At 39.1% G+C, this 22464-nt stretch overlaps 1 protein-coding gene across 6 annotated transcripts in view; it reads left to right on the forward strand.

Annotated features, from left to right (window-relative positions):
* The first annotated feature begins 3901 nt into the window (after window positions 1-3901).
* The window catches only part of CR2 (complement C3d receptor 2), a 38903-nt gene continuing 20340 nt past the window's right edge, over window positions 3902-22464 (forward strand). For 5 of the 6 annotated variants that reach the window (XR_013418487.1, XR_013418495.1, XM_078005106.1 and 2 more), the window contains exons 1-6: window positions 3903-4141; window positions 18702-19091; window positions 20700-20888; window positions 20973-21072; window positions 21322-21404; window positions 21871-22278. Coding sequence is in view for 4 of the 6 variants with exons in the window: in XM_078005106.1 (XP_077861232.1) it covers window positions 4084-4141; window positions 18702-19091; window positions 20700-20888; window positions 20973-21072; window positions 21322-21404; window positions 21871-22278 (1228 nt within the window). In the remaining 2 variants the exon portion in view is untranslated. Of the gene's footprint in view, window positions 4142-18701; window positions 19092-20699; window positions 20889-20972; window positions 21073-21321; window positions 21405-21870; window positions 22279-22464 lie in introns of all 6 variants that reach the window. The other variant, XM_015117691.3, reaches the window with a different exon arrangement.

A 22464-nucleotide genomic window follows, 5' to 3' on the forward strand; every position in this document is an offset into this window, starting at 1 on the left:
ATTATCGGAAGGTTTGGAGCAGAAAGCAGTGATTTCTTTTTTCCTGACAAGCATGTGAACAGGATCACTGCAAGATACTAGACACCAACACACTAATCTACAGAGGAGTTGAGTTTTCGTGTTGGTGAGAAGTGTTTATTCATAAAAATATATTTGGGAAATTTATGAGGGCGGACAAGAATAAGCATCAAAAAAATCATGAATCTAACTATAAAATAAATGAAACAATACAAGTGCAAGAAAAAAACATGGATAAACTATTGTGTAACTTGGGTACAGATAATGGTTTTTAAAACCATGTCTCCTAATCCAGATGCAATAAAAGAAAAGATTTATCAACTTGACTGCATTAAAACAGACAATGCTTACAAGGCAAAACGATGCCAGAAACAAAGTCAAAATACAACTGACAAACTGGGAGGAAATATTTGCAAAATACATCCAGAATAATAATCTTAATGTATATAAATAAGTCTCAAACATTGAGACAGGAAAAGGCAAATATACATGATAAAAATATGTTTTATGAATGTTCAGACTTATAAGGAATGCAAATTAAAACTACACTGAGATAAAATGTCTCATTTATTAGATTGACTAAAATTTAAAACCATGATGACAGCACATTAGATTAATGAGGTGCTCTCACAGTTTTGTAGGAATATAAATGGTACAACTCTTATTAAGGAAATTTGGCAATATCTAACAAACCTACATATGTGTGTACCATTTGACCCAGCAATCCCACTTCTAGGAATTTGAACTGAAGACATGCTTCCAACAGCAGAAAAATAAATATTCACAAAATTACTCTTTAGAGTATTAAAAACAACAAAACTGTCCATACAGAGAGAGATGGCTGAATAAACTATGGCATATCCACACAGTGAAGTATTGCATGCAACTGTAAAAATGAATGAGGAATATTTGAATTTGTAGGAAATAGTGGATTCCAGCATATTCGTTAAGTTAAAAAAGAAAAGTGCAAATGAATATCTATAGCATGCTTTTAAAATGTAATAAAAAAGGAGAACTAAGAAGACAAATGTGTAGCAGCTCATTTGAGCAAAACTAAAGATAAACCAGAAACTACTGAAATTGAGTACCTATGGTGGGAAGGATAGAAGTGATGGAGGGAAGTGATATTTCCCTTTTATTGTGTCTTTTTATATCAATCTGACATTTGGGACTACATTAATGTTTTATTTAAGCAAAAAATAAAAAATAAAAAAGATTGAGGGGAAACTAAAATAGAATACAAAGAGAAACAAATTAACAGTATTTTGAATGAATAACAGTCACACTGAAGAGGGGGAATAATCTGAGTAACTTTTGAACACAACAATGCTGTTTTATATTTTTCGGGCTATAAACAAAACAAAACTTTAAAAACGAGTAGATTTGATTTCCATCATGGTATAGAGTTAGCAATTTTAAACTTCTTTCTGTGTATTCTAGGATTAAGCAAATAAGTAAATATATTGTGGATGTAGGTGTCTCACTGTTGAAGAAGGGAGTTACACATATGGAAAGAGGGAAGAATAGAATGAACTCTATGCTAACAGACTGAAATTGGAAGAATTGCTATGAATTCATGACATATATAAATATAGATATGGGAATGGATATACGTAGATATAATACATATCCTTGCTCTGTCTGCTGAGAGGGTGCAGAAGCAATGATACTCCAATAAAAACGAACACACTTAGCATCCAATCCTGGCATCTAAATGCCATTCTCTGCCAGAAAGAACCAGCATTCCTTGGAGAAACAGCAAATTCCAGTGTCAGGTCTAGAGATGAGTCTGGAGCATCTTTGTGTGTGTGTGTGTGTGTGTGTGTGTGTCTGTGTACCAGAAAGCAAGGAAGTGCTCAAAGAACAATAAGAACAAGTCAAAATGACACAGGAACTATTTCGAGGGCTCCCACTGGCCCAATCAGGGAGAATTTAAGCATCAAAATAAATAATGGTAGCCATGAATTATGACCCATTGAGTAAATAAATAAAATTCATATCGATATAGTTTATGCTGATATAGATAAACGAATAGAGAAGGGTAAACTTTTATTTACAGTAAAATGCCAACAGATGAATATAGAAATAAGTATTAAATTAGAAAAAAACACCCTTTGACAACCATCATAGTAAAAATTGATTCAAGAAAGGATCATCAATAGACACTAAAATTTGTGGGTAAAAATTTGATGAAAAAATGAGGGATTTACATAGTTTTAAAGTATCTCCCTATAAAATACTTATTAATTACAAAGGGAAAAATGCTGAGTCTACACTAAGAAATATGGCAGGCACCATCTTAACTAGGTGACCAAAGTTACCACCACCAGTAATAGGACAAATAGACAACATATGCCTCCCCATAAGAATACGACATCCTTTCTAGTATTCCTGTCAAATAATTAGATTCAATAACCTGAATCTATCATGAAGAAATGATAGACAAACCCAAATTGTGGGGTGTGATCCTGTCTCCTGACATTCCCATCCACATATACTGCCCTCCTACACTGAAAAGGGCAGATCTGTATAATCAATAGGATATTCTGGAGATAATATACTGTGATTTCTGAGGACAGGTCACAAAGGACATTGTGGCATCTTCTTTCTTGTTCTCAGAGAAGCTAGCTGCCATATCACAAGGACACTCAACATACAAGCAGCAAGCCCTATGACAAAATCCACTTGGTGAAGAATGAAGCTTCCAGTCAAGGTTTGGTAAGTGAGTCATCTTAGATGTGGATTCACCTGTCCCAGTTAACCCTTCAGATGACTGCACCTCCAGCTGATGTCTTAACTGCAATCTCCTGAGAGATCCCAAGCCAGAACCACCTGACCGACCCACAGAAACTGTGAGATCATAAATGTTTATTCTTGCTTTACACGACTAACTTCAGGGTATTTTGTTATTATAATAGATAACGGACTTAAAAGTCACTCTCCAAAAATAATTGCAGTGTATTCATCAAAAATGTAAAGGTCATGCAATACCAAAAAGGCTGAGGACATTTTTCCAGATTAAAGAAGTGGGGGGGTGGGGAGTATGGCATAATGATCAAACACAATACATGATCCTGAAATGATTCTGGACCAGGAAAAACAAAGGTTGGTTTCTATTGTTGTTATTGTTTTTACCATAACACAGGTTATTGAGATGATTGTCAAAATTTAAATACAGATGGTAGCTTATAAAATAGCCTTGTGTCAATGTTGAGTTCTTATTTTTGATCATTGCACTCTAGTTATGGAACAGAAACTCCTTAGTGAACCATTTAGAGTAGGAATAAATGCTAGATGGTTCCAAAGTAATAATTATATAATCATAATTATATAATCACATCTATGTACATATATGTCTATAGAGAAAGAATAGAGAATAGTAAAGAAAATATAGCAAAATGTTAACATGCAGAGAATCTGGATGACAAGTATATGGGAATTCTCTGTAGTACTCTTGAAACTTTTCTGTAGAGATTACTTCAAAATAAAAAGAAGAGCAGAAGTGGCTGCAGTTCCTAAATTCCCGAAGTCAACTTACATTGTTTTTTCAAACTGGGAGATGAATCCACTAATAGATTTTGAAATGAGTTTGGTGGATTTCTAATGTATTCTTATTAGAAATAAGAATTAGAATAGGATAGCCTAGCCTAGTCTAGCATAACACAGCATGGCACAGAAGACGAACATTGCAGTTACTAAGGGTGAGTACTAATTTGTGAAAGTTTTGTTTAAGTTCTAGAAAGAGAAACAAGTGTAGTGGGTTGCGTGGTCAAAAAAGTGGGGAAGCCACCGCAACAAGGGGCGAGTCTGAGCCACAGTGGCTCAGAGCTCCCCGCCCACCTCGTGCCGGGCGGCCCCTCCCGCCTCTCCCACCCTCACCGGCGCCGCGTCAGCCCCCAGGCCGCCTACAGGTGTGCGCGCAGAACTAGCAAGTGTGCCGGACAATATTTAAGGGCCCGCCTCTCCTGGCTCACAGCTGCTTGCTGCTCCAGCCCTGCCCTCCCGGAGCTGCCGGACGCTCGCGGGTCTCGGAACGCATCCCGCCGCGGGGGCTTCGGCCGTGGCATGGGCGCCGCGGGCCTGCTCGGGGTTTTCTTGGCTCTCATCGTACCAGGGGTCCTCGGTGAGCTGGGAGGGGGAGCACGGAGGTGGGGACGCGTCCCGGGCAGGGAAGGCTTCTGTGCCGCGATGCAAACCAGGGGGCTAAAAGCGAGACGGTGGGTACAGTCCACGCGTGTCCTCCTCCCGCTAGCTTTAAGGGACTCCTGCAATAAACCGCCTGGTCGTGATTGTCCCCACTGGCTCCTCCGGGAGCTGGGACCTCCAGAATTGGAGGCTGCGCCACAGAGGGGCGCTGTCTGGTTGGCCCAGTGTGGCTGGCGGCGTGCTGGTGCTGGCTGTCTCCTGGCTCCCCGCCCCCGAGATTCTGCAGGTGCTCATCGCACTCTGGCCGGCGGTCAGGGCTACCGCTCGCCGCAGGAAATCTATCCACGGCGTGCGGCACTAACTAGCCACGTGAGGCTGTTTCTGTACACCCTGAACTGCGCTCCTGCCCAGCAAAAGCGGCAGAGCCTCGGCTCCCTTCCCTAAATAAGAGTAAGACCTGGTTCCCAAGCATGGGTCTCAGATTTTCTGAACTCTAATGTGATATTGGTAAAGAGATCCTAAACATTAACCATCCGTAGTTATTTTTGAGACATGGATTAAAACTGTTGTTTTCTTCTTGTTATTAACCTTCTGTAATGGTGTGGACGTCCGCAAAGGTCTCATTCACCGTTTATTATATCTTTTATCCTCCAGATTGGCTTGATTTTAAAGAAAGATTATAATTAAGATTAGCATCTCTTGGCTACAGGATGGGTCTAAGTTTCTAATTATCTCCAGGGTATCATGCATTCCTAGTTTATAAGACGTTTACTGTATGCAGACCTCAATAACTGGGTGACTTTTGGCAAGTCATTTAGCTCCCTGATCTTCAGTTTCTTCATCTGTAAAATGAAACTAATGATTACCTGGTCTTCCACCTCACTAAGCTGCCCTGAGTACAAATGAAACTAAGCAAAGAAAGTTGGATGTTAGTTGTTACTACTAAATGTCAGTAATAAACCTCCTGTACAAAACTGTTTTTATGGAGCCAGCATTTAAGCTAACAAGCTGGGTATCCAATTGTTTTTACAGACATCCAGCTTGTTGAGGTGTCTGGAATACTGCACATATTGGTTTATTACAACTTACTGTTTGCTTTCCTGACATTTTACTGTCTCCTGACCCTTAAACCTCTCTCCAGACCCTTATCTTCATCTCTCTTTTCTTTTTCTGCATATTAACTCCCTTTGAACAAATGCGCATTCACAAGTTTTTCTAAGAGCAGAATACAGTCCCTGACTTCTCACCTATTTCTAAATTTCAGAGAGGATATTATCAACTGAAAATCAACTTCTTCACCAGTCCTGCCAATTCAGGGCCACAGCATCAGCATCATGTAGGTCACGTAACTGAAGACCCATGAAACACCGGGTCTACCTGTCAGCCGTTCAAGCTCCTGTGCTTCTGTTGTTTGTCCATTTCTCATTTTTGTACCAGTATTCCCCTCCTAAGCATTATAATTACCTGTGTAACAACCTCATCTCTTTTAAGAGATTTTGGTTCTCATGATTGGAAAGGTTAAAGAGTGACTATATAGGTCACTTTTCAATTATGAAAACAACAAATTTATATATATATATATATAAATATATATATATTTGAGACGGAGTCTTGCTCTGTCGCCCAGGTTGGACTGCAGTGGCCGGATCTCAGCTCACTGCAAGCTCCGCCTCCCGGGTTTACGCCATTCTCCTGCCTCAGCCTCCCGAGTAGCTGGGACTACAGGTGCCCGCCACCTCGCGCAGCTAGTTTTTTGTATTTTTTAGTAGAGACGGGGTTTCACCGTGTTAGCCAGGATGCTCTCGATCTCCTGACCTCGTGATCCACCCGTCTCGGCCTCCCAAAGTGCTGGAATTATAGGCTTGAGCCACCACGCCCGGCCAAAATATATATATTTTTATTATTTCACTCCATTGTTCAAAAATCTAAAAGGCCTCCAGTGGAAGAAAATCTAGTTTCTTCAGCCTTTCTAGCCCTTTGGAATGGGATCTCACTGAAGCTCACACCCCCTGATTTCTCCAGCTCCCTGTCATGTATGTGCTGCTCATGGTCTTCCCCACCTGTCTCCCGTGGCTCACACCTTACCCAGTCTCCACTGCTGACTTTTACTGCTACTGTGTGCTCTCCACGGATCATCTCTTGGCTCTTGGCCAGTTCCTGCACTTGAGTGTGCTTAAGAAACTACTAAAGTACCTTTATAAAATGTAGGTTTCTGGTTCCACCTCCCCCTCCAGAGGTTCATAGGTTTGGAGTTAGCACAGGAAAGCTGAGGTTTAACAATCACTCTAGAAGATTCTGCAGCAAGTATCTATAGGGCACACTGCTATAAGCAAAGTCAATGGGAAGCAAATTTCCTTTTTAGTGTTTTCCCATTTTTCCTTTTGTCTATTTGCATAAACAGATTCAAACTTCCCACACTTCTAAATTTTATTTAAGCCTTCACTGGTCATCTAAATTTGTCCTATGCTGAGAAAACAAAACCATGAAACAAGAATGCTCCCATTTTCTAATCAGCTACAAACCTACTAACTTACAAACTTACCTCCATCTGGGATTAGATTTTGTTCTCCACTGCAGAAAACCTGCTGAGACCTTCCCGTCACATTAGAATAAAACCCACGCCCCTTATTCTCCAATCTGACGCCTTCTGCCTCTCCCTGAAATTCTCTATGCCCCGCTCACTCTCTCTGCCCCAGCCATACTGGCCTTCTCTTTATTCTTTGAGCACAGTTGCACTAGGTATTCTGTCTTTTGAAATGCTCTTCCTACCAATTATTCCTTGCCTGGCTCCTCCTTGACATTCAAGGCTCAGCCCCCTGTTGTGCTTCTCTGACTCTTGTCTGAAGTATCCATATTTCAGGGCACTCTCCAATACAAAACCGTGTTCTATTTTCTACAGACCACCTATCACCATCTAAAACCTTCTTGCTTATTTATTTACCTGTTTGTTGTTTGTTCCCTCACTGGAATACAAGTTCCATGAGTGCAAGACCGTAATCTGCTTTATTTCCTGATTTGAGTTCCTATCAATTGCCTGTAACTTGGAAATTAATAAATATGAATTGAAATCTTGGTATGTTTCCTCCTATAACAATGAAAGAAGTATCCTTTCTGCTGACAATTTCAGCTCTTCTTCCTGTATTCATTATCATGTTCCATACCCTTTTGCCTTTGCAAGGACTTTACTTCTGCAGATATCTCCTGCCTTGCATCATCCGTGTGCTTTTTTATGCATGATCATCCCCACCAGCATTTAAGTATACCCAGGAAATCCTTTGTGGACCTTCTCATGACCCACTGGAACTCCATTTTCCTGTCCCTCTTTTGTCCTTCTCAGCAAAACTTCTCATTGACTACTTACTCAAATTTCTTTATCTCCTTCTCCACTTCAGACAGGCTTCTTCCCCACCTGTCTCCTGGAGCTATTTCTTGCAACGTCACTATTGACCCTTGTGCTGATAAATCTAATGGTCATTTTTATATCTTAATCTTTCTCAGTCTTTCAGCAAAAGCTGATGATTTCCTTTCTCTTGAAACTGTTATTCTCATCTTCCAAACCAAGATACTCTTACCTGTTTTTCCATACTTCTCTGGTGACTCTTAGTCTTTTTTGCTCTATCTCTAAATATTAGAGGGTCTTGGGGCTCAGCCCTGAGCCTCTTCTGTCTTTCTTCATTTCTTCTTCCTAAAAGACCTCATCTCATCTTGTCTCATGGCTTTGAATACTATTTATATGTTAACAACTCATATTTATTATCTATAGTTCTGTCCTGTCTCCTGAGCTGCAAACTTGTACATCCATCTGCCTACTTGGCATCTTGATGTGGATGCCTAGTATGTTAGATATACCAAGTCTGAATGGAAATGATTCTGAACACAATTCCCTACCTGAAGGCCACAATAGACACCACACACACACACACACACACACACACACACACACACACACAGAGTCCTTTTTCAGGCTTTCCATCCTCAGAACAGGGTAATTCCATCAATTGTGTAGCCCAAGTCAGAAGTCTAGAAGTCAGGAATCCTCCCGTTTCCTCAGCCCCACATGTAAAACAACAAAAAGTCTTGCCAATTCTATTTCTAAAATATATCCACTGCTCACTACTTTGGTCCAAGCCTCTTTTTTTTTTTTTTGGCCCTAAACTGTACTCTTTGCTTCTAAAAGTAGCAGTTCGATCCACTCTCTACCCAAATGTCAGAATATTCCTTTAAAAAAGTAAATCAGGCCATGTGATTCTCCTGCTTGAACTCTCCAATGACTTCTACTCAGGATAACATTCACATATCTGTGGCCTGAGAAGCCCTGCATGATCCCTTCTGCTGAGTTTTCTGTCTTCATCGCGTACCATTCTGCTTAGCTCATTGCATCCCAGCCACACTTGCCTTCTGTCTGTCCCTGAAGCATACCAAATTCATTCCTCCTGTTAGGCCTCTGCCTAAAATACTTGTACTCAGCAATTTGCTTGGCTGCTTCCTTCTTCCTTCTTGTCCTTCAGTCACAACTTAAATGTTGCTTTTTCACAGGCCTTCCTTAACCATCATAACTGAAGTTGCATGCCACCCTGTCCCTTCTCCTTCCAGTGCATTACGTTGTGACATATCACTGTATTTCATATTTCATGTTCAGCACCTTCTTATTTATTTCCTGGTATCTACAGTCTATCTCTTTCTGTTGGATTATATATTCTATGAGGGTGGGAACCTTGTCTCTAATGTTCACAGATACATCTCCTGTGCTTAGGACTGAACTTTGGTTAATATGCATAACTGTTGTTAAACTAAATAACAAACAGAGAAAGACTCTCTAAAAGAAAAAGATATTTGTTTGGGAATAGAACATTGCAATGGGAATATGTGTGTGATCATGAACTGTGTGTATATTCAAGGAAGGAAAGGAAGACAAAGGTTTTTAAAGGAAAAATAATTGTTTTAGAATAATTATCCTTGGCTACAAAGGCCAATAACAAGGGTGATGCCAGTTTGAGGTTATACAGGCAGATGCCGGAAGGATGTTCTCATAGAGTTGCAGTGGCCTTTGTGCACGGTTGTGGTTTTTCAGTCTTTTATGGTAGTTTGGGTTAACAGGCATACAAGCATGAGAAGGTTTTCATGGCCTTCCCTGGCTTTGTCAAGGTGTTTTTTTGTTTTGTTTTGTTTTTACATTAGTGACTCTGTTTTGATTCTGACAACTTTGACATCATCATTCAAAACTTGCTTATCAAATAGCCAGGAAACCCAATATTAAGGTATTTGATTATATGAATTATCATTCTCAATAATGATTTTTCCCTCCTACCTGCTTTCTAAAATTTTGGTTTTATTTTTATTATCCTATATGTTTGTTTTTCATCTATTTCAAATGGATTTCCAAGCCATTCCTGGTAAAGTCCCTGGGCCCAAGTAATTAAATATATCCCTGTTGATTTAACTCAGAAACTGCTTCGCCTGGTTGTTTTTAGCATGGTACATGGTTGGAAGGATGTGTGTCTGAATGTCAAGTCACCATCTTTGATCTTTGATCCAGTCATGATCTCCTCTGAGTTTTACTCCTGGTTACAGAAAGATGTGAAGAGGGTTCAGTGACCTTCAAGAAAATTTGTATTATTTGATGGCTCATGGATTAATCTTCCCTTTTCTGATATGATCTGCCTTGTGACCTGGGATTTTGGCTTTCATTAGTAACGAGGATTGATGTTCCCAAAGGAAGATAGCCCTTAAGTCTCCTTATTGGAAATGAGACCTTCCCATTTTTTTCCCATCCAGAAAGTGTGATCTGTATCTCCTTTCGTCATGGGAAGTTATGCTATGAAGCACCCTTCTGCTTTTGCTGTTTCCAGATCTTCATTCCATCTTCATCCAGGTCATTGCCACTGATTAAATCTTGTAAATTTAAATTGGTTTTCCAGTTTGTGGAGGATAATTTGATATTGTCCTTATTTACATTTGATAATTACAGATTAAGTCACTTGACTAGAGTCACTAGTACAAGTAGTATCAGGATCATGAAGTTTGTCTCCATTGAGGTCAAACCCTGATACTCCTTATAGAATTTTGTTATTTTGCACAGAGTAAGCACTTGGAGACTTTTGTAGTTGTTAATGGAGAAAACTAAGTAACTGAGGAAATAAATCGAAGGGGACCTATAGTGATATCTGGCTCCCAATAATGATGCCTATTCTTAGAACCAGTCTTTGTGACTTCTCCAGTAGCAATGTAGGGTCACAGCTAAGGTCTGGCTGTGTTTTGGGAGCTTTGTGTGTGACCTTGTGTCAACTGGTTCATGTTTATGCTTTGACTTTCACCTGTACCTGTCTCAGACCTGTTTGAAAAAGAAGGAGATTATAAATTTGATATTTAAATACACTGCTATTCTAGGAGGGCCTTACAACTGTGTACTTTTTTTGCCTGGACTACCATCTGATCTGGAAGAAGAGTTAACTTCTTGTTTTCTGCTTGTCAGTTTAGGGCGTTGAAACTTGAGCTTGTTCTCATACATAGAAAAATGACTTTTCCAGCTATATCCCTAAGTATATCATTGCTATAGTTTCTTACCTAGTGCCTAGAATAACTTCTATTCCATTATTAATAATAATATTGTTATTTGAAGTTACAGGAAACTGTCTTGAAATGACTATCCCTTTATCTAGTTCCCATCAGAAAGTATTTACTGAGTTCTCTTTGGGGGCATGTTACTCTACTAGATTAACAGAATAAAATAATAAAGAATAATAAACATGTTTTCTCCTCTCTAGGCATTAAAGGTTTAATAGCTAAGATAGTTATGTAAATTCATTAAAGTAATTTTACAGGATCATATGTGTACTGAGCTTTTACAAGGTCTCTTATATACTTTAGTTTCTTATGCTATCCTGGGAAAGTTTGTGTTTAAAATTTTTACTTTTTTGTCCCACAAACTCACCAAATAGCATACATTAGTTACGTGAAGTTTTTTTGCATACAAATAATACCTCAGTGAAACTGGGAAAACATTAATATCCACTCCCCCTACCACCCTTATAAAAAAATCAAAACATATGTACTCATCCTTCAAGGCCCTTGCCACATGCCTTTCCTGTTTTCCCCAGTCTCTGACCTCACTGTGAAAAAACAAGCAAACAAACTAAAACCACTAACTTTTACTTGTAAGGGTGAAGGAGATAGAACAATTCTGAGGATTTTCTGAAATTTTATGAAAAATTACCTTCTCCATCTCTGAAGTCTACCCTAAAAATTCTCTGAACCTCTGAGCTTATTTCTATGTATATTCACCCATGCTGCAATGACATGCGTTCTTCATTCCTCAAAATATTGCCCTATTTTAGACTTACATGCTAAAGATCAAAGTTTTCAGGATAATGGTAACAAGGCAGAAACAGAGAAGAGGTTTTAGCCTCTCTTGGTTTTTATGTTTCTGTGGCCTTTGTCTCTAGGTCAGGGTAAGTTTCTGCAAGGTTTCCTTTTGCTAAGCCTAAAATTCAGAGTAACCAGTCTTAAGTTTGCTGTTGGGATATCTTGCAAATACAAATGCTTTCTTGGGTATATCAAGAGGCATTCTTTTTTTTTGAGACGGAGTCTCGCTCTGTTGCCCAGGCTGGAGTGCAGTGGTGCGATCTCCACTCACTGCAAGCTCTGCCTCCCGGGTTCATGCCATTCTCCTGCCTCAGCCTCCCATGTAGCTGGGACTACAAGCGCCCACCACCACACCCCGCTAATTTTTGTATTTTTAGTAGAGACGGGGTTTCACCGTGTTAGCCAGGATGGTCTTGATCTCCTGACCTCGTGATCTGCCCGCCTCGGCCTCCCAAAGTGCTGGGATTACAGGCGTGAGCCACCGCGCCCGGCCTCAAGAGGCATTCTTTATCACCTCCCTAGAGATCTTCAAGTGGTCAGATGCTCAGCAGTTTTATAAGCATGAGTAATCCTGTAATAGAGGCATCTTTGGGTCTGTCGCTGTATCTGGATGAGATAATGTGTTATGTTTAAGATAAAAGACCAGTAAATTCACGTGTCATCTCAAGTGAAGAGGGCTCCTAGGTGCTACATGCTTCCTTTTACTCCTGGGGCACTGGGTGTGAGGGTTAAGTCATGATAGCTGGCCAAACCTATTCATCCTGTGATCTTTATGACTTTGATCTATGGTCTCCATACTGTGTTAGGGTGAGGTTAGAAGTTAGAGTACAAAGAATGTTAATATTACCTCATCCTCATCCCATTCAATTCAAAAAATACTTTTAAGTAACTACTAGATACGAAGCTCTAGACCGGACAGTGGGACCTGGGAATTACATAAAAGCTAATCTGATAGTCTTTGCCTTTGAGAAACTCCTACAGTAGTTGTAAAGACTGACTCTTAAATATACATTGTACTATGATGTAGTTCTCTTATTTATGAAGTGTTATGAGGTCATAGAGAAATAAATCATAAATGCTACCTAGAAGAATTAGAGAAATATAGGCCTTCCGGGCAGAGGAAACAGCATTTGCAAAAGCATAATTATGTGCGAGAACATAATGTCTTTGGAAAAAAATCAGTGTCATTGGAGTATAGGCTACATAGTGATGAATGGTAGTTGATTAAATGGATTGGAGCTTACTTGTAAAAAATCTATGCATTTTTTCCCTATAAACAATGGTAAGTCGTAGTAAATTTTTAAATGTGCAGAGTGGCATGACCACATTTGTGTATTAGAAAGATAATATGTGCAGTGGTATAGAAGATGTACCAGCCCAAGGGAGAACAATTAGAAAAGTAAATTATGTCATTCAATGATCCAATGAGAGACTGCTGCAATGACAAAATAGTTCGTTTGGGGTGAGATTTCTGGAGTCCAGTCACTAAACTTTGGTAACTAATTGAATGAAGAGCAGAGAGTAGAGGATGAGTTACAAAAAGGAAATGGTTAATGTGAGTTTTTTTAAGGCAGAAGATTTGGTAGATGATACCATAGATTAACAGAATATATATAAAAATGGAAAATGAAGACTCTAAGTTATAATTGACCACAAATAAAGTTGGCGTCCATGCACAGAAATACAGACTGTGTGCATTAAACAAGTAGTGTTCTAGGGTTGACTGATCCTTTGGAAAGTTTTGTAAATGTAAGAATTTCTGTGAGTAAACATAAGCAGGCCTGTCAGCAAGTCCAGTCAGGTTGAGATCTAATATAAAACACAAAAAATCTCCAAAAAGTCTCCTAAATCCCAGTCTGGAATTCTGTTTGGGTTGGTTTGGTTTTCTTTTGTAGGTAAATCATGTATGATTCATAGAGAACTCCTTTAGGACTCTGTGATTACACACATGGGTACTGCATTTGGGTCGACAGTGACATAATTTTGTAATAAAGGGTGGGTTGGCAGGAGACATTTCCAGGGTACATGGATACCAGAACAGCAGTTCCAACCAGAAACCGTCACTCTTCCAAAAGAGATCTGAGTAATTGCCACATACTTTTTAAAATAAATAAGGAAAAAGGAATCACCTCCCTGATCTACTCTAGAGACACTGCTTCAAGATTACCAGCTAGAGAGGATTCCTAGGAGACAAGGAAGTTTTGGCTACTCTCTTCCAATTTTAAATCTCCAGTGCTACTGCCCAGGAGCTTGAATTTCATTTGATTTTAAATTGTATGAGTCCTTAATCTATCACCCCTACTTGTCATAAATGATATTCTATTCTTTGCTATTCTTTCAGCAGAGAAAGAACTAAGCTTTTCTAAAATGTAAGTCTAGCTAGGAGATGATCACTCATCTCTTTTTTATTTTTATTTTAAGTTCTGGGGTACATGTGCAGGATGTGCAGTTATGTTACATAGGTAAACGTGTGCTGTGAGATTTCTCATCTCTTTGTGTTTAGTGACTCATCTGCTATATGTATTATCTCAGATAATATTGTAACCTGGGATAATGACATACATTTTTAGGAATGTAAGTAAAACAATCTCTTTATTGCACCCTATTTAATTCCTCTTGCCCCTTCCAGAGGGAAATTGGGCATCTGCACACCAAAGTGAGTAGCCAGGAGGGTTACACTTGGTTTGAGTAGCTCTAAGCACACAGCTATGACTTACCCATCTTCCTTATGGCCCCCAATCCTACCACACTTTCCTTTGTTTACTGTCCTTTGATTATAATTTATTTCATAGTGAATAAATGCTTACATCTAAAACATTCCAGGAGATTACACACTGCCAACTTTATTCCATGCAAAAAGTAAGCTACCCTAGGTCCCTTCTATAACAATTTGTCTGTGGTCTGGGGACTGGTGACCAGCTCATAGCTTTTTGGTTTTTACCAGCCAGTTCCATATATCTTTCGACCTTGCTACTTCCTATTTAGAATCATCTTTGAGATCAGGATACAGAATTTCAACAAAATGGGTAAATTGCAGGCTGAGTTGCCGTTTGGATTGCAAGAATGAAGAGAAAATTCTCAGAAAGTATAATATTCTCTCTTTCTCCACCTACTCCTTAAAAAGGTATTCCTTGTAAGTCACTCCCAGCCATCCCCAATGACAGCAGCAACAGGGAGAGAGGTTTACTATGAAATCATCAGTGCCATATTGGATATAATAGGGAAAAGCTGTTTGACCTCTTGGTTGAGAGTCAATGCATTGCACTAGCAAAGGTAATCAAGTTGATATCTGGAGCTCTGCAGCAACCCTCCTCTTCAGTGTATTACTCTTACCTGAATGCTCAATTATAGAAGTTGAAAATGGAGTTGTGGAATCTGGATTATGTTCATTTTTTAAAAATGATACAGTGATATTTAAGTGTAAGCTTGGTTTTACCATGAAAGGCAGCAATGTAATATGATGTCAACTAAACAGCAAACAGAATCCTCTACTGCCAACGTGCTTCAGGGGTGAGTTGGGCTGAAACTTCAGGATCTAGAAATAAAACAAGGTTTTTTTTTTTGGGAAACAGGTATATGGTACCTATGGAAAGAGCAGAAGGAAGATAGTATATGTGGTTGCGTTTTCTAGTTAAAGAGGTTTTTATTGTTGTTGTTTGTTTTTTGTTTCTGTTTTTGTTTTTTTGAGATGGAGTCTCGCTCAGTTGCCCAGGCTGGAGTACAAAGGCATGATCTTGGCTCACTGCAAACTCCACCTCCTGGGTTCAAGTGATTCTCCTGTCTCAGCCTCCCGAGTAGCTGGGATTACAGGCACCCGCTATCATGCCTGGCTAAATTTTGTATTTTTGTAGAGATGGGGTTTCACTATGTTGGCCGGACTGGTCTTGAACTCCTGACCTCAGGTGATCCACCTGCCTCAGCCTCCCAAAGTGCTGGAATTACAGACGTGAACCACCATACCTGGCCTAGTTAAAGAGTTTAAAAGTAAACTTTGAAAGTAATATCTAAATGTTGCAGATGTAGGACTTCTTTCTCTTTTGTATTTTGGGGCAGTACTAGATCTGTGTTATTGTAGGGGAAATTAAAAGATGCTTTTTTAAAAAGCAGATAGCACCAAAGTCAATGATTAGAGATTTGTGTGTGTGTGTGTGTGTATATATATATACATATATATATATATGACTAGATTTTATTCAAAGGAAGATAAGATGAACTCTCAATTCCATTGGCTGAACTCTCAATCCCATTGGCCACACCAATGGGGGAAATTGGCTGAGATCAGAATTTGACTCAAAACACTGTAGATGGGCACATGCCTCAGGACATCCTGAGGCTGTGTCACAGGCACAAAATTAAAAATAAAAAAATACTGTGGACATTATACATTTTCATACTGAAAAATGAAGCCTTTATGAAAGAAGGCTAGTCATCAGGTTGAGTCTGCACCCACCATTCTCCCCTTCTCCTCTTCTTTTACTGGGAAGTGTCTGACTCTCTAAAAACCTGGCAACATTGAAAGCTTTGTCCACAAAGCTCAGAAACCTCATTAGCCTTGTTTTTGGAGCAGGAAGGAAGAGGTAGATTTTGGTGGTGAAAATGTGTTGCAAAAGTTTAGTTTCACTGGCTACGATATTGATGAGAGAATGGCTCAGACCCTTTGAACTGAATGAAATGGAAAATGATGAGTAAGGTAATGTTTCCTGTCATAAATCAAGATAAAGAAAACAGATAGTTATAAAGTTCATCAATTCTGAAAAAAAATAATGCATGTCAGCTCTGCTCTATGTCACCCAAAGGACTCTCTGCCTTACCTTTAGGACAGCTTATGGGAACACCTTCATCCCATGCCTACTAACCCCAAGCTGGTGGTAGAGAAGATTGCTCTTATTTTAGAAAGAGCTTCTCTATGCTGCAGAGAAGAATGTCTTACTCTTTTCTCAGGGAATCTGCCACCTCCACATATCTACCATGATAATTATAACAAAAGAGATAAGGAAGTGTCCTACAGATATAAGCCTGGCTACACTCTCATTGGAACTAACTCTGTGCAGCGTATGTCCTTGGAAACCTGGAACCATGTAGCACTAAAATGTGCAGGTGCCCAAAGTTCTACTCCATCTAAAGAAAACTCAACAGTTCCCTGCTTACGTATCAACCTTGTCTCTTTTTTTCAAGTGAAATCATGGGATGCCACTCCAAACCAACTTCTCAATGGTTATGTAGCTCCTACTCCTAATCTTTAACATAGGACAGAGGTTTCCTTTGTGATGAGAGGTGAGTGTGAGGTGATGGGGCCTGAACTGAGACCTAGAACCCATAGTTAAACATTGTGAAGTGTGATCTCTAAAGACAGTTATTTTTTTTCTGACTTTTTCTCTCTTTTTCTTTGTCCTTTATGACTTAAAGCTCTGTCATTAACCAAGCCCTCTTTAGTTTCTCCAAATGTATGTATTACGCATGGCCAGCCAAAGCTGGGAATTGTCCTTTCAGCAGTTGAAAGAGCAAAGCTTTAGATTAGAAGTGAAGGCTCCAAATATGGAGAATGAATAGATGATCCTGGGTTCAATAAGAGGGACTCTCTGGAGTAAACTTGAGGATCTAGATGTTTGATGTTTTCTTCACTAGAAAAGGAGACTATTTTTTTCTAGATGGTCACAAGAATCTTGATATTTGGATGCAAAAGAGGGGAGGAAGAATGTTAAAAGGAATACGATTTTTAAGATTTTATTTTTCTATATGTTTTTACCTAGTCTGAAGTTATCATGTAGTTGGGTCGATCACAAATAACCTTGGACTTTTTCCCTGAAGTCAAAAATCTTAAAAATATAGATCCCATTAATACCATCAACTTGAGAGAAGTGACTAATTTGACTGAGAATTAGTTTGTTCTGGTGATGACTTGTTACCCTTTATTGTTTAATGTTCCAGTTAAATGGCAAATCTTCTAGTCAGTGTGTCCCAGAAGGAATGACAACACCCTGGAACAATAAATTTCTGTCTAGGGAGTGGAAAACAAAACAACCAAGTATGGATCTTGCCTTTTGATGTTTGGTGTGTTCCCACCCATATATCAATTATCACATCTTATCCATATGTGTGCTTTGAATATATATATGCCACTCTTCTCTGTCTTCTGGAATGCAGACCAAATATGTTAAATTGATTCAGTTGAGTACATATTATATTGCAGATTCTATATATATAAAGATAACAGTTCTCGAAAGTTACCCTTACTGAAACCAAGTATAGCACTGATGTGATGAAACAGTTTGGCTATATCTTCTTATGCCAGTTCTCACTCAAGACCTCCTCTTGGAGCCAAAAGAAAGTTAACTGAAAGTTCTAGAGGTTGGCAATTTTCCCTTAATTCTGAGACTGCCTCAGAAAAGGTGTGCATAACAAAGTAACTGTAAACAATATCCTTCATGGTTATTAGGACAAGTAAATGAAGAATATGAGGCCATTATTCAAAACCTCTGTTCACTTCCTGTGGCTTTTTCAAAGTGTTCCAGCATCAAGTCATGACAAATCACCTCTAGTGAGGCTCTAGTATCTTCAGCAGCAGGACCAAATGTGGTCATCACAGCCTGTACCCCCAGTTGTGTGTTTGAAATAGCCATTGAATAATTAGTATGTTCCAGGTATTGTACTTTCTCTGTTCATGTACTTTTAGCACTGGATTCTCACTGCACCTTATGAAGTAGTTTGCATTATACTATAGACTAAGAAACTGAAGCTTAAAGAGGGTAAGACTTGCTTGAAGTCACACAGCTATTGAATGACTGTGGGGATTTGAAACTAGGTCTGCTGAGTTCAAATTTCCTTAATCCATGGTACCTTCCCACATGTAACTAATGTGCCAGTAATATGTTATTTTCATGTGCTAAATTTGCCTTTTATTTCATTATTAAAATTGATTAGATTCAGAACTTTTGGATACATTCTTTTCATTATTATTGTTTGATCAAGATGATTCATGTTGATCTGTTTGCTGAGGATGAAGAAAAAGATAAGAATTTAGGAGCTTGGGAGTAAGCAGGGAAGAAATAAGCTATACATATTTCTAAGTCTGTTTCTGAAAAAGTTGTGTGATATATATTTGGATATTTTACCTATATTTGAATATTTTATCACCATGATCAGTATGCCTACCAAATTCCTTTTCTACCTTTCAGGAATTTCTTGTGGCTCTCCTCCTCCTATCCTAAATGGCCGGATTAGTCATTATTCTACCCCCATCACTCTTGGTACTGTGATAAGGTACATATGTTCAAATGGCTTCCGCCTCATTGGAGAAAAAAATATAATTTGCATAACTAAAGACAAAGTGGTTGGAATCTGGGATAAACCTGCTCCTAAATGTGAATATTTCAATAAATATTCTACTTGCCCTGAGCCCATAGTACCAGGAGGATACAAAGCTAGAGGCGCTGAACCACCCTACATACATGGTGATTTTGTGACATTTGCCTGTAAAACCAACTTTTCCATGAACGGAAACAAGTCTGTTTGGTGTCAAGCAAATAATAAGTGGGGACCGACACGACTACCAACCTGTGAAAGTGGTGAGTATGAAAAGAAAGCTGAGTTGGGAGGTGGGGTCTTGCTTTTCTGTGCAGACCACGCTTTGTACCCTCCTGAAGGACAAACAGTGTGAACATGTAATGATGGGGGTGGAAGAAGGAAACAAGGGAAAAGGTGAAAGTTATGGCTTCTTCATTTTTCTTCATGGAGGAATATAACTGCTCATTCAAAAAACATCAGTTGAGCAAAGGAATTTAAAGTACAATGGAAAAATGTAATTAAACATACCTAATAATTGAGTAGGGTAAGTTTTGCAAGGATGGGGCCAGAGTTTGTTGGGGTTGTAGGAATAGGGTGATTTTCAACTGTATATCTGTGTTACTGTTAAAATGAGAAGAAAGGTGGGATCTTATAGCAAAAATATACCCAATGGATTTGAAATTAATGTATAAGTATCTGCTAATACAGTCTGGCACAGGTGATATCTTTCTCTCTGTAGTCTCTGTAAACATGTTTTGAAGTTATCCACTATTTCCCCAAGTCATCTTCTGAGCCATCACATTTCAAATAAATGCCTTTGAAAATAGGGACCTACTGTAAATTCTTCATTCCTTTTCTTTTGGTTTGGTTTATGTTGCTGCTGAAATATAAATCTGAATTTGAATTTCACAATTACAAGAATTGGCAATATTTAACAAAAATTATACTATTAAATTAGGTATTTATTTTCTTAATAAAGAACAATGTTGACAAATTTTAAGCAGATTAAAGAACTGACAAAACTGTTAAATTAGTATAAAATGGGATTGTATTTATTGATCAATTGATGAATAGATAGCATTGGAGAAAGGAGATCTTATGATAGTCAGAAAGCCTAATGACTGTTGAAAACAAGCTTTTGCAACGACTTAGACAGACGTATATGTATGGACATGGAAGGATATTGTATACGTGTTGCTAAGTAGAGGAAGTAAGGCATAGAATATGTATTAGTTGTACACACACACTATATATGTATCATGCGTAGGATCCCAATAAACTGTATTACTAATATCTACCAGGATAGCCCTTGAAATGATAGCATGCTACTTTTGGAACAGAGAATAAGCTTAAGGATAGGGTGAGAATATAGGTGAAAACTGACATTTTTGGTAATTGAAGTTTTTCACAAGGCAAATGTAATTCACATAGTGTAACTAAAAATGAAAAATAATGTACTATTCCTGGCTATTTATGGCATAAGATGGATACACTTAAACCATACCTGTTTGATCTTTAAAAGACTAGGTCAAAAGTTAATAACAACTGGCTACCATAGATCATGTGTTATTTATTTAGATCTGTATCCTAAGTCAGCATCTAGATCAAGCTTGTCCAACTTGCTGCCTGTGGACAGCATGTGGCCCAGGATGGCTTTGAATATGGCCCAACAGAAATTCATAAACTTTATTAAACCATTATGAGATTTTTTTTTGCAATTTTTTTAGCTCATCAGCTATCATTAGTGTTAGTGTATATTATGTGTGGCCCAAGACAATTTTTCTTCTTCCAATGTGGCCCAGGGAAGGCAAAAGATTGGATCCCCTTGATTCTAGATTGTGAAGGATGCATCATCTGATGGCTTTTTTTCCTGGTATGTGTGTGCAAAGTTTTCCCTCTGGAGTGTCCAGCACTTCCTATGATCCACAATGGACATCACACAAGAGAGAATGTCGGCTCCATTGCTCCAGGATTATCTGTGACTTACAGCTGTGAATCTGGTTACTTGCTTGTTGGAGAAAAGATCATTAACTGTTTGTCTTCGGGAAAATGGAGTGCTGTCCCCCCCACATGTGAAGGTACCCTAAATTTACAATCTATTTTAAGAATCTGGGCTGTTCTGTTATTTGCCACACATTTCTCATCTTTGGTTTGTGTTTTAGAGGCACGCTGTAAACCTCTAGGACGATTTCCCAATGGGAAGGTAAAGGAGCCTCCAATTCTCCAAGTTGGTGTAACTGCAAACTTTTTCTGTGATGAAGGGTGAGTGTCAGGATTATTTATGAGATTTAATTCATTTGGCTCGTGTGTGCGTGGTGTGGACTATGAAACCTGCAGAAGGTTCCTCTGTGAGGATTTCTGGGCAGCCTGGGGTAGGGTTGTGAGAGGTAATGCTGATAAAAGGAACAGGTGCACACCGATTGAATGAACTTGTCTTGAACTGTAAGTAGAGGCTGCTGTTCTTCAGCACAAACTGCCTAATAGTTCTGAATGACAGTCTTCTGTCTCCAGGTATCAACTGCAAGGCCCGTCTTCTAGTCGGTGTGTAATTGCTGGACAAGGAGTTGCTTGGACAAAAATGCCAGTATGTAAAGGTAGGCTAGGCAACGATGGTCTGACAGCACTGCATTCTCAGCTTAACTAAAAGCTTTTGGTTCAGTCATTGCCTTACGGACTCTTACAGAACACAGAACTCCTAGAGATCTTTAAGGACATGGTCTTCACCAAAGCATCCTTATATTTTGCTTCCTCAATTAAAATAGGGTTCCTAGGCTTTCCCCCCTCTGAAAGCTATGTAGACCTTCTAAGTAGGTAGCCAGACCATGTATGTAAAGAAAATTGTATATCTGGTAAAAGAAATCAAAGGATCAGTAGAGTACATATACTCAGGAATGAAGCTTGAGAATCATACTTCTAAATTATGTTGCTTTAGCTGCCTTGATTGATTCATTATAGATTCAGATATCACTGTCCTAGGATAGTGGTATCAAGGAACATCTGGGGCATTCTTTGTTTTCAGTACATCTATGATCTTGTCATTTCTTTCTGCAATTTCCCTAGAAATTTTTTGCCCATCACCTCCCCCTATTCTCAATGGAAGACATACAGGCAACTCACTAGCAAATGTCTCATATGGAAGCATAGTCACTTACACTTGTGACCCGGACCCAGAGGAAGGAGTGAACTTCATCCTTATTGGAGAGAACACTCTCCGTTGTACAGTTGATAGTCAGAAGACTGGGACCTGGAGTGGCCCTGCCCCACGCTGTGAACTTTCTACTTCTGCGGTTCAGTGTCCACGTCCCCAGGTCCTAAGAGGCCGAATAGTATCTGGGCAGAAAGATCGATATACCTACAACGACACTGTGATATTTGCTTGCACGTTTGGCTTCACTTTGAAGGGCAGCAAGCAAATCCGATGCAATGCCCAAGGCACGTGGGAGCCATCTGCACCAGTCTGTGAAAAGGGTGAGTGTTCTGGTACTCAGAAAAGGTGCTTCTGATTTGTTTACTTGAAAAATTAGAAGAAGGGGTTATGGGCTTTAAGTAGGGCCTTGTCCAGTTTATATTCCCCTCAAATCTACTAAATGGAATCAATATAAATTTTGTAGAGGGCATTCTTATCACCAGCCCCCCACCATTGTTTTATTTTAT

This window comes from Macaca mulatta, chromosome 1, assembly GCF_049350105.2.
Source record: "Macaca mulatta isolate MMU2019108-1 chromosome 1, T2T-MMU8v2.0, whole genome shotgun sequence".
Classification (NCBI taxonomy): Eukaryota; Metazoa; Chordata; class Mammalia; order Primates; family Cercopithecidae; genus Macaca; species Macaca mulatta.